At 37.4% G+C, this 15,249-nt stretch overlaps 2 protein-coding genes across 4 annotated transcripts in view; both read right to left on the bottom strand.

The window, feature by feature from the left end:
• Positions 1-13,837, bottom strand: part of LOC104911887 (ELKS/Rab6-interacting/CAST family member 1-like) — a 28,702-nt gene extending 14,865 nt beyond the window's left edge. The window contains exons 1-2 of one of the 2 annotated variants that reach the window (XM_010714202.2): positions 13,736-13,837; positions 12,097-12,163 (exon numbers count right to left, since the gene is read on the bottom strand). In XM_010714202.2, the coding sequence (XP_010712504.1) occupies positions 12,097-12,163; positions 13,736-13,803 (135 nt within the window). In that variant the 5' untranslated portion in view covers positions 13,804-13,837. The remainder of the gene's footprint in view (positions 1-12,096; positions 12,164-13,735) is intronic. The other variant, XM_010714209.2, reaches the window with a different exon arrangement.
• The window catches only part of LOC100542571 (zinc finger protein OZF-like), a 1,148,434-nt gene that overhangs the window by 890,264 nt on the left and 242,921 nt on the right, over positions 1-15,249 (bottom strand). The window lies entirely within an intron of this gene.

Genomic DNA, 15,249 nt, shown 5'->3' with positions numbered 1-15,249 from the left:
AAATCACTGAGATTATGATCTCAAACTGCACTGGCTGTACATGTTTAAAAATACATGACATTTCTAATTTACCTGGTGTTTCCTATCCTACTAATTGGTTTGGCCACAAAGGGGAGAACGACAGAATGTCCTGAGAAATATCTGTTTTTATTAAAATGTGAAAATGAAGTAGTCAACATCTGATAACTAGCTGTCCAACCAACACAGCAGCTGCCTTGTATTCTCTTTCAGGTACCAGAGTGTATTCAACATCCATCAGATATGCAGATCCATCAGACCCAGAAAGAGCAAGACTTGCCAAATTCCCAGCTGTGGCAAAGAGAAAGCACAGCTCTCTGGCAAGTAGTGATGGAAAACTTTAATAGAAGAGCAGAATCTGACTGCTCAGGGATGTTCTCTCTGCCCCCTTACCTTGAGAAGCATGTTCCTCCCTCTCTGGAAATAGGCCAAATGAGGCGTGTGAAAGTTCTTAACTAGCAGCATTCCCAAAGCTGTTCACAGAGCAATGATTTCTCTCACTTGGGATCCATTAAAGCCTGCCAGTCAAGAAGGAAATGCCCTTCTATCTGCGTTCCTGCCATATCTAATTTGAACGACACAATTAGCAAAAGGCATTCTGCTTCCCACACAGCTGAGCTGCCACTGCCTTATCTCAAGAGGGTGTAAGAGCATTTGCTAAGTGGGAAGGCAGGGCAGTACTGGATGCATAAACCACAGCGTGTTCTCATGGTCAGCTCAGTGCCGTAGAGCTTTCTAGGAAAACAATGGATAAATAGACCAAACCCGGGAATATCTTCTAAAGCAGCCAATCTTCATTAAGCACACTGATATGTTTAGGCCATCCTCACCAAAGCATGGAATGAAGTCTGCTTAATGTATCCTCTAGTTCAGAATACTGCTAATGGCCAGCTATGTTTGAAGGAAAAAAAAGGCGATTGCTACATTGCTGAAGTTGAGACATGAAATGTCCGACAAATCACTGATACAAAACCAAAGCATCTCTACCAACCAATAAAGGCACTTGGGAAGGTATTTCAAAACAAATTCAACTTGGAAAACAACGTGCTCCGTTTTTCTGAGGGAAAAAAAAAAAAAGATTAACTTCAAGCATGACAAATGTGAATCTAATTGTAGGTTTGCAAGCCCATCAGGACTAAGATATGCTTCAGAAGGAAATTAATCCTGCTTTTTCAACTGTAGTCTTGTTGGTGCTGTACAATGGTCAGCTTACATATGAGTAACTGTATTTGAAAGTTTTTTATGACAGAAGTCTGTATTTAAATGCGCTGCACAGATAAGGTACTTGTAACGGGATCTGGCTGGATAGAGCTATCTAAATGTTTGGTCTCTTTTAATGTGAAAGATGAATACACCTCAGATACAGTGCCTACAGTGTCTAAAAGTTTGTCTGAACAGTGTATAACGTACATATGCAAGAACAGTCAACCAGGTGGTTATATGGAGAAGAAAGGCAATGAATGGTTGGTGTAAGTCAGCAGTGTTGAACTGAGACAAACGCAACACTGACTATCCATAAATGTCTGCAGAGTAAAGTATGGTTTTAATCAACCTGTAATAGAACTCAGTTACCACAACCACTAGCTTTAAATTATTAGTTCTCCAGGCAAAAGGACAAATGACCCAGGCACCTTTCTCCTTGCTAACATTCTCTTTTCTCCAAAGGAAGCAACCGCTTTTCCAGAACTAAGTAATTAACTTCATTTAATTAATTTCAGAGAATATGTTCTACATTTCTACACACTGATAAATCTGCAACTCCCACTTCGGAGCCAAAAAAAGTTTTATAGGCACTCATAAGAGCTTGCCTGTTTTTCCATTTACATCAATTGATCTAGAAAGAGTTACCTTCTTCCAAAACTTCCTTACTCAGAATCATGCATGTGGATCAACAACAGTCATCTTTTTCTCACAGAAATGTATATATGAATTCTCTGGGCAAATAAAAGGGAGAAAATAACTTCATATTGACACTGCAGCACCAACACGGTTGGCACTGGCATGACTGCTGTCATTAGCTTGCACATGTGTTATGTGTATTTTATTCACTACAGAACATAATAAGGCAGAGTAATGCAGATAAGTGGTCTTCATTCTGCAATCAAGTAATTCAGCAAACTTTTTGCCTCTTACTCATAAATCACAGAAATCTTTTCCAGCCTTAATTATTCTATTTTTCTAAGAAAATAAAATGGAACTGATAGGTTACCTCACAGTCAAAGTAATTAAAGTGAGGTCAAAATACAACTGGGTTTGCAAGCACTTGGAAGAAGCGTACAGAGGAGGAATCAGAAAGTTTCCAAGGAATTCTCCAGTTTGAGAAACACTCTAGCTTGCTAGCCTCTTCTATGGACCTTGACTGTTCTTTGTAGAAGCTGCAAAGGCACAAAAATAACAACAGCAACAAGGACGTCTTCAAAACCTTAGGCTGGATGTGGCAAATAGGCTTTGAAAACAATCAAGTTAAATCAGATAGCACTTTATCTCCTATTAAGCACATTTTAAGCAAACATGGCAAATTATTTTCAGCTCCAGTTTTCAACTCCATTGCCTCCAGATGCTGCCCAACAAAACTTACTTCCCAAACTAGTTACACAGCAGAAGATGGACCTGAAGTCTGGGTACATGGAGACATTTATTAAAAAGAAATTATTCCAAGGAGGACCTGAAAAATCTAACAAAAGATGGAATGGATCATAGTGGGTTCTCAGATGCCAAAAGGAAAACAACTCTCCTGTATCTGGGTTTTGTTATAGATATCATCAGAAAAGAAAATTTTGCCTACATAGCAAAATTTCTTGTATTGTGAGATACGGAAATAAACTAAGAAACAGAATGATACAGTCTGGAAATATTTGCATGGTAAATTGAATTATGCCTTTTCCCTGCTCAAACCATTTGTGTTTGTTTGGCAACAAATGTAAGGGTTCAACTACGATCATCTTGCAACCATTGAATGCAGTGGAGTTTTATGAGGCATGAATTTGGCTCAGAAAGTGCAAAGCTTTCCCAAATTCAGAACAATTTATCACTGATGTCTTCCCTTCATTATTTTAAATGGAAACAGAAGAAAGTTCTCAAAAAGACACTGCCTGACCTCAGTTCAGTTCAGCTCAGTTCACTGCTGCACAGATACTTGGTTTCTTCAGGAGACCACAACACAAAAGCCCAAGGACAGGCTCAGTTTTCTTCAGATTTGTTTTAAAGACAAAAATGGATTTAAATCTAACCTTCATCATTTTCTCCTCATAAAACAAAACAAAACAACATGCGTGAGGAGCCGAAGGAGATTCTGGCTGTTTTGACAGAGCTGTCTTACTCAGTTCAGTTCTGACAGAATCAATTAGGAAATCATTTTTATAAAGCAAATTATTTTTGAAATTTTTATACACCATGAACAAATCCCATGGATTAATGATTTCCAGAGTTCACTCCCTTCATCTTGGGAAAAATCCAGACCAGAAGACTAGAAAAAGTACAAAAAGGGGAGAACTGTTTTTTTTACTAAGTTCCTTCGTTTAAGTAGAATCTTTTGCCCATTATGTAGGTGAATCAAATAATTGCAGTGGGTTGGTTGGATTCCTAAAGCACCTAAAATGAGAGAATAGTTCAAAAATATTTTTCTACATAACAAATCCAGAAGTGCTTTTTCATGACACCAGCAACTTTTGCTTACATGGGCTGCAGAGTAAAATTTTGTGGGGAACCATGTGTGGAATAGCAGGGACTACTGCAATCAGAATTGAAACACACTGGCAGGACTGTGTGAAGCTTATAATTGGCACACTGGGGAATACTGAAGTCCAGCAGTGGGGAGAGCTGAAGGGGTTCTCTACATACAGCAAACCCAGCTTGAATTTTGCATGTTTCATCAGTTCTCTGCTTTCAAAAGCCAGAGCATTTGCCCAAATCCTCACCTCCTAAATATAACTAATTGCACAATGCATCTCATTCTTCTGTAACAGTCCATATGGCTCTTTTCTAGCTGAGGCAAAGGAATGAGATTTGTGACTTAACTGCAAGATGATTAGAAAATACCTGTTCAAATGCTGTTCTATTTGTCTAAGTTTTTCTTTTGTTTTCAAAAATTTCTTGGGAATCTAGCAACCCAGCAACTTAATACTCCAAAAAGCAGGTGGGGTAAAGTAAAGCAAGGTCCACAAAGGATCTAACACCTTCCACTGCTCTTTAAGATGTTAACATACCTGTCATTCGAGAATCTTTCTGATAAGTTGTATCAGCTACCAGATTCAGTAATAAATTCAACTACAGGAAGCTGTGAAACTGGGTAATTAGACTTGTGATACTGAAAATTACAATATCATCAAAGAAAAAAAAAGGTAATTCCTGTAGCAAATGAAAATGGTTCAATGAATAAAGTGCAAAGTGCTTGCAGCTGGCACGACGACACTGAAGATTTACATAGCATCCACCTGATCAAGCTTCTGTGGATATAATTAAGTCAGTGAAAGTTTTGATTTTACAGAATCAATTTCATGCTGATGCCTTTTTTTTACGAGAATACAGCAGTTTAAGAATAAGAAACAATAACTTGCTTCTATTTTTGATCCATTTGAGCTTTCTAGCGCTCATTCTCTAAGTAAAAGTGAACAGGAAAGCACAAGTACTCATAGCTGTACTGTAGTTTGTTTATTGCTTCTTCCTATTACAACAGATAAAAGGAAACAGCAGCTAATATACTTTTGTATGAAACCAGAAAATTGCATTACATATTCTGGGAGAATCTGTCCATGTGAATGCTTATGTACCAAGGACTGCATTCTTTCGTCTCCCTGCTGTCTGATACATTGCTAATGGAAAACAGAAGGTATTTCTTAAGTAGTCTACCAGAGAACACAATCAGTGCTCTTCCTGTTCAGATGAACTATAACCTCCCTGTCCACGATACGAAGCTTTGCCTCGTCCCTCTCTAGCACTGAGCCTTCCTTCCGTTGTTCTAGCTCCCTACCTACTACAAAACACTTTCAAAGCAAAGCCACATGGAGCCACAGTCTGTCTGGTTTACTGGTTCATCTGTTGTCACGAATTCTTTTGGCAGTTCTTCCCTCTAATTCAAATGCAAAATCCAATTAACAAATACGTTTATATACATACATACATATACACAATTCTTATCTATAAGCTGCATTAAACAAACAGATGTAGTTGGATTGCCTGTGGTGAGAATACTATGAGTTGGAACCTGGCATCTCTGTCAGTAATTACAAACTTCATCAGCCAGGAAAATATAGCGTCTAGATTGGCTACGTGCCCTCATCAGCTTTTATTTCAGTCACATTTCTCTCAAGCTTGTTTTCATAGTTAATATATTGGAAAGCAGGTTTGGGCTTGATTCTTTCTCTACTCTAACATCATTCATCCTTCCCAGTTTCTTTCCCCCTAACTTATAATTAACAGGCACTGGCAATGACAGCCGCAGCCTGGCTGCAGCATCTCCACTCCAGAGCTCAGCTTCACTCTCCCTTACACTACCAATGGTGTATTCACAGTCAGTAGGCAGAAGTTTCTTCTGTGGTTGCATCTTGGCATTTGGATGAAGGCCATTGGAGACCTAAATGACTGAGTAATTGGGAGATAGTACAGACTATTGCACAGTCTCTAAGTGACAACTTACAGAAAAAAAAAAAAGAAAAAAAAAGAGTACAGAATTCTTACTTACTACAAAGAACCAGCGGAGAGAAGAAGAACATATTGAGCTGTAAATCATCAAAGAAAATAAGATACAGACCTGGAATAATCTCACTTGGTAGAAATGAATGATAGCCTCTTTGCGATTGTTTTGCTGAAAAGCTCAAATCTCTACAAAAAGAAACCAGCCATCTGTTTTGAATGTTTTAGAATATAAGTATCTATTTGTGTTCTTCTTTGATCTCTAAGAATAATAGGAAGACAGTGATACAATCCAGTTACACCTCTGTTGTGAGTGCTTAATTCATCCCAGAACTGCAGATTACAAAATTCCATCTGGAAATCTTAGTCTTATCTTTCTGGGATCAGAAGGAAGACTAACAGTGTATCAAGATCAGTTCTTTTGTGCTGGTAGATAAAACATTCTTGGACAGAGAGTATATTCTTCCAACATAAAATAGTTATTAAGATAGCAAAGCACTATAGTTAAAGAAACAAGCTGGCAAAAGAATTGTTCCCAGAAACAGGAAAAGGACAGAAGAAGTTAACGTCATTTTAAGGATAGCATTCTTCTCCAAACCAGTCCATTCTAGTTTAACAATGCTTTTCACTTATTGGCTAAAAGATTACAGTAAGGAACAGAATAAGAGTGGAAAGGAGTGGTTTCCAAACTGAGTGATAGAACATTAATCATTAAGCAAGATATTAAGCTTGAGATCAGTATCACTTAAGTTGGTCACTCCACCATAATGAGACTGTGGCTTAGACTAAAATAAGAAAGCCACTACAAAAGGCTTTCCATTATTCAGAGTCAAAGGAGAAAAGGTTATTTTCTGAAGAAAGGAAACACTTGGAAAGGCTTGAAAAGAATAGATACTCATTTGATAGCTAAATCATGACTCTGAACTGTGCTTCCTGACTGCAGGAGCTGTCAGTCCACACACTCTTCTTGTGCCTTCTTGCCTGAGCTCGAGTCTTTCAGGCACAGGAGTCTTTCAGGTTCATCATTAAGGATGACACCCATATAAGCAAGACTCCGGAAAAGCAGGGACGGAAGGCAGATCCTGTGATTAAGCAGGACAATGATATTAAAAGTACCAATTAATTAGTTACATTATCTTATTTGTGTGCATCCCACCTCGGTTCTTAGTTGTTACTACTGTAAGTTTTGCCCATCTGGAAAGTGGGAGTGAGGAGTCCTGATTGGCACAGTATGACAAAACAAATCTGGCAGCTTATCTTTCAGTCAGGCCAAGTGATAATGTCTAAATAAAGTAAGGCCATTTCATGGAGTTGCCTTCACATTTTGCACAGGATATGTCTTTAAGGCAAGGATAAGGTGCACGCTTTCACAGTGATTTTACATGTATGAAAGATGAACTGTAACGAACGCACAACTCATCTGTAGATTTTATAGAAGAAGGAATGACTCTTCAGGAGACAACAGAAGGCAATAAAGAAGAGACAGCAGTCCAAGAGCTTTGCTCAGTAGGCTAGAATGGCAGCTCCTTGAAATACTGTTTTTCCCTTTTTGGGGAAGGAATAAGATCTTGGAAAGAAAAATAAGAAATATTAATAAATCAAGCTGAACACAAATCCAACACAATTTTGGGAACAAATTCAAAATGAGGTATTATAATCACCATTATATTACTGTAACAACACGGTTTTAGGATATTGTGTAATAATATTACCTAGCACTTATGTAGCACTTTTCCCAAGCAGAACTTACACTTCACAAAAACTTGAGCTCATTTTACGATTAGAGAATTTGAGACAGAGAGAAAGAGAACAAGCAAGTGGTGGGAGACAATGCCAGGAAAGAATTATCTTCTGAATCGTGGTCTAGTACTGCATCCAGTAAAGTATACTGTAACATGAGTCAGGCATGAAAGCTTGGAGTTTCTGACCATTCTGCATGATCTAGCAATTAAAAAGACCATACTGAAAATGAATCTATGTGAAAAGCATCCACAGAGAAGCTTATCAGGTCACAGTGTAAAAAGTGACAAGACTGAGAACCTAAAAGAAGTGTGACAGTAAGACAAGCAGCCCTCTACATGCTGCAAGCATAAAATGTGCTTGATGTTGAGAAAAAGATCACATTTATGCACTTAATGAATGCCTGTGTAATCATTTGAAAATGAATCTCATCATGAATAAGATATCTACTTTGCTGAAGGAAATCAATATATTTATCCAAGCACTGAACAGCTTTTAAAAAAGAATGTTTTTCTCAAACTTTCCAAAGCACAGATGCTGTTATTTCTGTAGTAATCTTAATGAAAAGTTCATGGGGATTGGCAGCTGTGGCAAAGGTTGCATTGTGTCCTGAGATGTCTTCCCTCAACGTCACTACTTCTATTCCTCTTACTCTACCATGACAGTAGCCACAGTTCTTCAGGCTGTATCATCTGTCACCTACTTCTGCTACTCTTCTCTTTGAGTAACTAGGTGTGCTGACTGATGAGGTATCCATTGGCTAGGCATTTCTTTTCAGCTGTAAAATGGAAATAAATAAATACCCCCTCAAAAACAAACAAAAGGAAAATTGTGAATGTTCATCCTCAGCATTCCTAGGGGTGAAACAAAATTGCTCTGTGAACACCAGAAACACAGGGCTTACAAACTGATCGTTCAGTTGCCTTTTGCCTGTGTTTGGTAGCATCAACTTCTCTGTGAGCTTAACCTTTTTCAATCCTTTTTAACAACTTTGTCATAATAGAAGGAATATAGAAATGTCATTCGAACTACATTGCTCATGAATAGTATAGGTGTAATCTGATGATCCCAAAACTATAATTTACACTTTTTGACAAGAAGTCTATGGAATTTACTTGAGTTGACTGTCAGATAATGGAAATGATTCAAATATTTTCTGGTTATGACTTAAGTCCTCTTACCATCACAAACATCATCCCTGAAATCTTAAGAGGTGTCTTACGTTATGCTAATGCTTTCAATAACAAGCTCACAGTGCTTACAGTTTATAATTGAATTTGACAGAATTTAAGGAAAAATGTCACAAAAGAGACCTTTTGTCTGGCAAAGATTTTACAGTAATAGGAATGTACTGATATTTTCATCATCTTTAACTTTTTTTCCTTTAATGTGCTCCAGTTCAATGGTAGCTCTAAGGCCATTCCGCTGTTACTCTTAATAAGTGTAAAATTCATTTTCAGATTCTGTTCCTGGAATTCAAACACAGAAAAGCCAAATGCTTTGCTCCTTAGCAGGCATATCCATGACTTCAGATTTTTTTGGCAATTATTAACAGAAAATAGTTCCGCAGAATGAGTTCAAAAATCATATGGTGATGGCATCTCCTAGGTTCCAATTCCTACTGCAAACCAGAGCAATGGAATATGGGAAGAGGAATGCTATACAACGGCATGCATGCTTAAAAACACACACAAAGTGCATATATATTATATGCTGGGATGTAAATCTCAGTTGTCACAGTTTCAGTTTGCTCTATCCTCTATTTTTGCCCTTCACACTTTTTCTTCACCGTTGCTTTTCCATATGTCCTTCAATTTGATTGCCTTTCACTCTTCTGACAGTTTTTTTTGTTGATCCTATGCTCACTACATCCATTCAACAAAATTAGTTCTTCTCATATTTGACTGGCAGAGGTAACTCAAGCAGATTTCAGAACCACGCTCACACTTTCTCACATTGTGGATAGTATTGCTGTACTTAATGAGAAAACTACATGAACTAAACAACCTGAGAATTTTAAGCATGGCAGCTTTCTTCTTTTCCATATACAACATACAGCATGCATTTCCAAGAATATACACATCATGTAATACATATTAGATATCACAAAGTGTAAATTCCTATTATTTTTGGATAAAAGTGAATAACCAATAAAGTCACTGGCCAGTCCATACTAGTATCTGAGAAAGACAAAAGGGCATCCTTATTAGAAAGGACATTAGAATCAGATATTGAGAAGACACAGCTCCATGTGGGAAATAAAAAGAGTCATGAGAAATTCAAACAGCGAGGAACTGAGAGAATCATTCATAGAGATAAAGGTTGGTATTTAGATGGAACTGCAAATTACCATTCTCTAAAACTATAGGAAGGGTGCACGCTCTATTTCAGGAGAATTATATCTGACAGTGCTGTCATGTACAGAACTGACATAATATTAACATTTTCCATCAATTCTACTATTCTGCAGGGCAAACACAAAATAATGCAGTTTGTTACTGTGTGTATTTCTATGGTCTCCACTGTATCTTCAGTATTGGCCAGAGAAAATCACATCCTCAAGGACCTAAAGTAACCTAGAAAAATTATCTTCAAGTCCTATACTACTGGGTACTTTCTAAAAATCATTTTAACACATGCACTTTATTTAACACATGCAGGTTAAGTGGTTTAAAATTTTTTTTTTTACAAAAAAGATCAAGTAACTTTTTTTTTTTTTTTTTGAATGTACACATTCAAAACAGAATGCCATGGTGAAAATGGACTTTGTTAGGAATAAGTGGCTCGGGAAGCATCAATCACCTCTGTGTTTTCCCTTGTTGATGTATGTAAGACAGACTTGAGACTGACATGTTTCTCAGATGGGATGTCTGTTAGGTGATGATGCTGGCTGCCTCATTATTTCGACTAGGACATTCTGTAACATGTTTTCCTTGTTCTGCAGCCACAGTGTGGAAGCAGAGGAAAATGCCTCAAGTACCAAGTAGAGGCATATACTGTATTTAATTGGTATGTGGAGTACCTATCAATTCACTCTTGACACAGTTTCATTCATAGACAGATCAGCAAATGGGAGAAGAAAAGAGATTTTTCTATCAATATTCACTATACAACCTTCATTTTCACACTGCAATGAAAATGAGAATTATTCCTACCTTTATAGTGAGTGTTGTCTTCCTTTTCATCGTTTACTTACCTGATGATTCCTGTTTAATTACCATGCTTCCGCAAAACTTAACAAGCATTCTCTCCAAAACCTTTAACATCACATACTAACATACAGCCATTGCAAGAACAGTGATTCGAGAAGAACGTGAAATCAACAATGAGTGCAAATTAATGAAGCACTTTATCAGTTTTCCCACTGAAGAGATTTTCCCAGTTCAAACCCCAAGGCATGAAATTCCAGTTTGACATTGTGACAGTTGGATGAAATTTTTTAGATGGTTGATTTGGAAAGAGGGATCTGATCAATAGTCAGACAGAAATGTAACTTCGCAGTTAATTGAACAAGGGTGAAGAGACGAGAGTAATTTGTTCTATTTTACAAATGAAGCAATAATTTTCACAAATGTGAAATTCCAAGATTTACACAGTTTTTCAGAAAAGCTTTCTTTCAAATAATTGATATGGAAAAATCAAGTTCTGGGAAAAGCTGCAAAGATATGCATGTGGAATATTTTTAATGAAGAGTATGTGAAAAAGCTTCATATACATTTTAGAACTATTATCATCACGGCTCAATCCTTTACAATATTTATAGTGTTTAAATAAATTTATTCTACTTTAAAACTTTAAAAATGAATTCTATGCACTGTAGCCTTCTAATCCATATTTGATCTGTGTGGCTCCATATCAAGGCTCTTGGTTAGTAAAGGATGTTTTTTTCTTTGCTAGAGAATGACTCTGCCCTGTGCACTGCCCTCTGTTGTGGAAATGGGAGTTGTTGCAGAGACAACAGAAAAGATAAAACTATGGGGGCAGATACAGAGAAACAAAATGTTGTTATGTTGTTTAAATGACAAAAAGCTACCAATTTCTCCCCACCCCTTTTTTTTTCTAAGAGAAAGAGAGAGAGAATGAGGGAGATGGAAGGCAGAAGGGAAGCTTAAGGGGATTTTATTCTCTGCCTTCAAATTTACAGAAAATTTATTATATATTATATTTTGAGTCAGGATCAAGAATCATTTGCTCTGAGCTGATAAATATTTGTGAGCAGGTCAGCCTGCATGGCAGCCATCTCACAGATCTCAACATGCTCGAAACCTTTAGCAGAAACATTATCTGGAGGAGGAACACTTATCTCCGAGCAAGTTTTTTACTGACCAGAATCGCAAAAGCATACGTAGATTTGGCTACAGTGCAAACTACTTGGAAAAAGAATCTTACTGAAAACATTTCCTTCATAAAGTTAATGATAAATTGTGAAAGACATTTCCTGTTCTCTTGTATGCTCTAAGACTTTGCTTTGCATATAAACTCAATTACATGCCCTGGAAAGTTCTCCCTACAGCATCACGAAACAATGACATGATTATTATTAGAAGAAAGTCACCAACGACAAATAGGCACACAAGAAACACCCACATGCAGAGACTATGCAAGCAGGGGAGAAGGGGTGTGCCCCGGTTTCACAATGCACGCAGCAGTGAGAGGGAAGAGCGACTGTCGGAAACTTTTCTAATGGCAAGTGAAGTTGATTCTCACCGTTCTGAACAAAATGGCTGAGCTAAGAGCATCTGACTGGTTATGCCCAAATACCCTCCTCCTCATCCTAGCGGTGCACAGGTGGCAATGGGAGAAAAGCCCCAGAGCAGCATGGGAATGAAATAAAGAGTTGGTTAGTATTTAAAGCACATACGTAAGTACAAATAGTAGCAAAAAGCGTGGTTTTAATCTCTTATGGAATACTCAGGGTTACCTTGAGGTACAGTTTCTTTTGCTTTCTTGTAGGCTTTGCTAGCTTCTAAAATGCCCCTCCACAAAGGGAAGGTGCAGTTGGACTCTTCTCCTGCTGTCTCCCTGGCACCCTCCCCTTGAAGTCTTTGCAAGAAAATCCTTAAATATTTATATTTTATCTTTTCGTTTCATCTGTGAATACTATCCTGCATTCAGTCGCAAACATGTACTACAATTACATTGTACAAATGGTTTCATTTCACTACATACTTGCAATGCAGATATGACAGATATTCTAACATTTCCTCCAAAATAAATTTGGAAAAGCAATTTAATATGCAGTCTTGACAATTGTGTTCTCCTGAAGAAGCTAAAACCAACATTTTTCCAAAAGCATACCAGGAAATTAAAGACATTCAATTTACAGTTCTTTCCATACTATCTGGAGAATGGTATTAAAACAAGATGCAGAAGGAAGCTGCTTTGAAAAGGAGAATTTTTCTGATTATTCCTTTGCTTATATCCCTTGTTATTTTCTAATAGAGACAAAGAAAAAAATAACTATTTATTTTTGCAAAGTGAATATTGTGTTTTGTGTTTGCTTTCCCACTTTCCTCTTGTACATTACTCAATTTCGGCAATTCACAAGGTTGGTGTTTAAAGGTCTAGAGTGAGACGCCTTCCCTCAGATCTCAATAATTTCTAGATCAGCCAGAGGGTGAAGAGGAGTGCCAAACATTCTTTCACTTTGTCAAGGCAGTGATTAATGATCACTAATATTTTAATTAAATTGGAATGGATGAGATTACAACAAGGGATATGCAATTACGTTGGCATTTTCTGTGTTACCCGAGGGACAGGTAATCTTTCTGATAGTTATCAAACACACAGCTGTGCTTTGTAAGTGACACAAGAGGCTCCTCACTGCCTTGGAGATGGTAAATTGATTTTCCTCCAGTTCATGGCCCATTGAGTCTGTGAGGGAGCAGCCTCTGCTCATTTGGCACACAGGCCAGGATTTCCTCATGGGAAGTGAAGGGAACTGCTCATATGCAATGCATAGATCAGAAAACTGATCCTGGAGCATGATTTCCTGCTACTGAAGACAAGGAACAGTTCTTGGCACTCCACACATTCGAACAGCAAACCACGAGTTACTAAAACATGAACATGCTACACAGGACTCTAGTCTTGCATTTTAAGGCAGGCAACATTTCTTGCTGTCCCCTCTTCACCCACTTAATAATAGCTTGGTACCAGGAACTTTTTTTCACATTCCTTCTTCAAGGAAGGAACAGCAACATCAATTTCTGTTTCGTAACTGCATTGTGGAATGCTATTTTTGTTCCAAGGTACTGCAAGCATGTCAGGGAAAATAACATACAACTCAAAATAATCAGCCTCCATTGTCAAATTACTTTACAAGAGAAAAAGAGAGAGGCTTTACCTGGTCTGGGGAGGGCTTGTGGTTGGTTTGGTTGGAATGGGATGAGGATTTGAGGTGATCATCCTCATAGTTGTCAGCCATCAGCTTCATACGGTTCTGTGTCTATTCAAGAAAAGAAGAATTTCAGACTAACTTTAAAGGGGTCATAGGGACTAAAGAGAATAGGCTATTCATGCTGCTCACTATATCCAGAATCCATACTTGGAAAAAAAATGTAAGATATGCCCATAAAACATACATAGGTATTAATACAGAAAAATGAAGACACATTAAAATCACTACGCTGTGAAGCTAGGTTAATTTTGCAGTTTACTGGCTGATCTGGCCTGTACCTACTAAATATGGTGCTATATACATGTATAGGAAGAAACTAATTTCTTGTTAAAGAACCTTGAGATTAAGATTCAGATATGCCAATTTGGAGAACGATTCAATGGAAACATCAGTTAGATGAGATTAAGTAAATTTAAAGAGAGAAATCTGTTTTTAAAAGAAGAGTAAATGATAATAGTTGGAATGCTGAATATTGGTTATTAACAATAACAATAAAAACACATTCAGTCTAAAAATCAGTTCTCCATTGATATATCAAAGATACAAAAATCCTCAGACTGGTCAGAAAAATCTGAATAACAGAAAAGCTTTCCTGTGAGGAAATTAAAAAGTTAATAAATTTGTCTTAGGGAAGAAGAGGTGACACAACAGAGATACGTAAAATTACAAACTTTATACAGTCAAGCAAAGGACAAAATATGAAACAAGTTTTTTTGCTTTTCTTAGATTTTCTTCAACTTCATTTTCATTTTCAACATTCTTCAACATTCATTTTCTTCATTTCAAGGAAATGTCGAGTTTCAAAGGTTTAAGCAGAAAATATGAAATACATGTGGAATTTTAGACTATCAAATATATCGAAGGTCATTTTTCAACTAAGTTTAAACACAAATGAAACTCCAAGGGGCACTCTGAGCTTTTACAAGGACAACTAACTAAGCAAAAGGTTCGCCTGTTCCTCCTTACTTCCAGGCAATAAATTGTTTAAAAAGACAGATAAAAATAAATTGAATACCGCCTTAACATGACCATTGTAGGTCAGCAATTGCAAGGAAGTTTAAAATAGACTATATGGTTGTGTCTGCAAAGGAACATGTAAGTGACATGAAGCCCTGTTAACAAACAACTATCCTGAAAGGAGGTTCCTAAATGCCTTACAAACACAAAAACACAGAGGAAATAATCCACACAGGCAAAATGTCTCACTTTCCCAGTAGAGCTATGATAGCAATGAAGATAGCAATGACACTCAGTATGTAGCATAAAGGAGACTACACAGGAGAGCTGGATCTTGGATCTCGCAATGTGAGCCATGTCACCTGCTTCAATGGAGGGCATCCGGGTGCCACTGTCACTAGGCACGTTCTTTGGGAGCAGAACCAAAATAGGACAATGGCTTTTTCCAGTTTATAAGGTAGGCAAAACCTCATTTTGAGCTTTGTGAAATTCTTGTACTACCA

This window comes from Meleagris gallopavo, chromosome 1 (genome assembly GCF_000146605.3).
Source record: "Meleagris gallopavo isolate NT-WF06-2002-E0010 breed Aviagen turkey brand Nicholas breeding stock chromosome 1, Turkey_5.1, whole genome shotgun sequence".
Taxonomy (NCBI): domain Eukaryota; kingdom Metazoa; phylum Chordata; class Aves; order Galliformes; family Phasianidae; genus Meleagris; species Meleagris gallopavo.
Note: the sequence above shows the minus strand (reverse complement) of the source record. Positions and strands in the feature narration are given on the sequence as shown.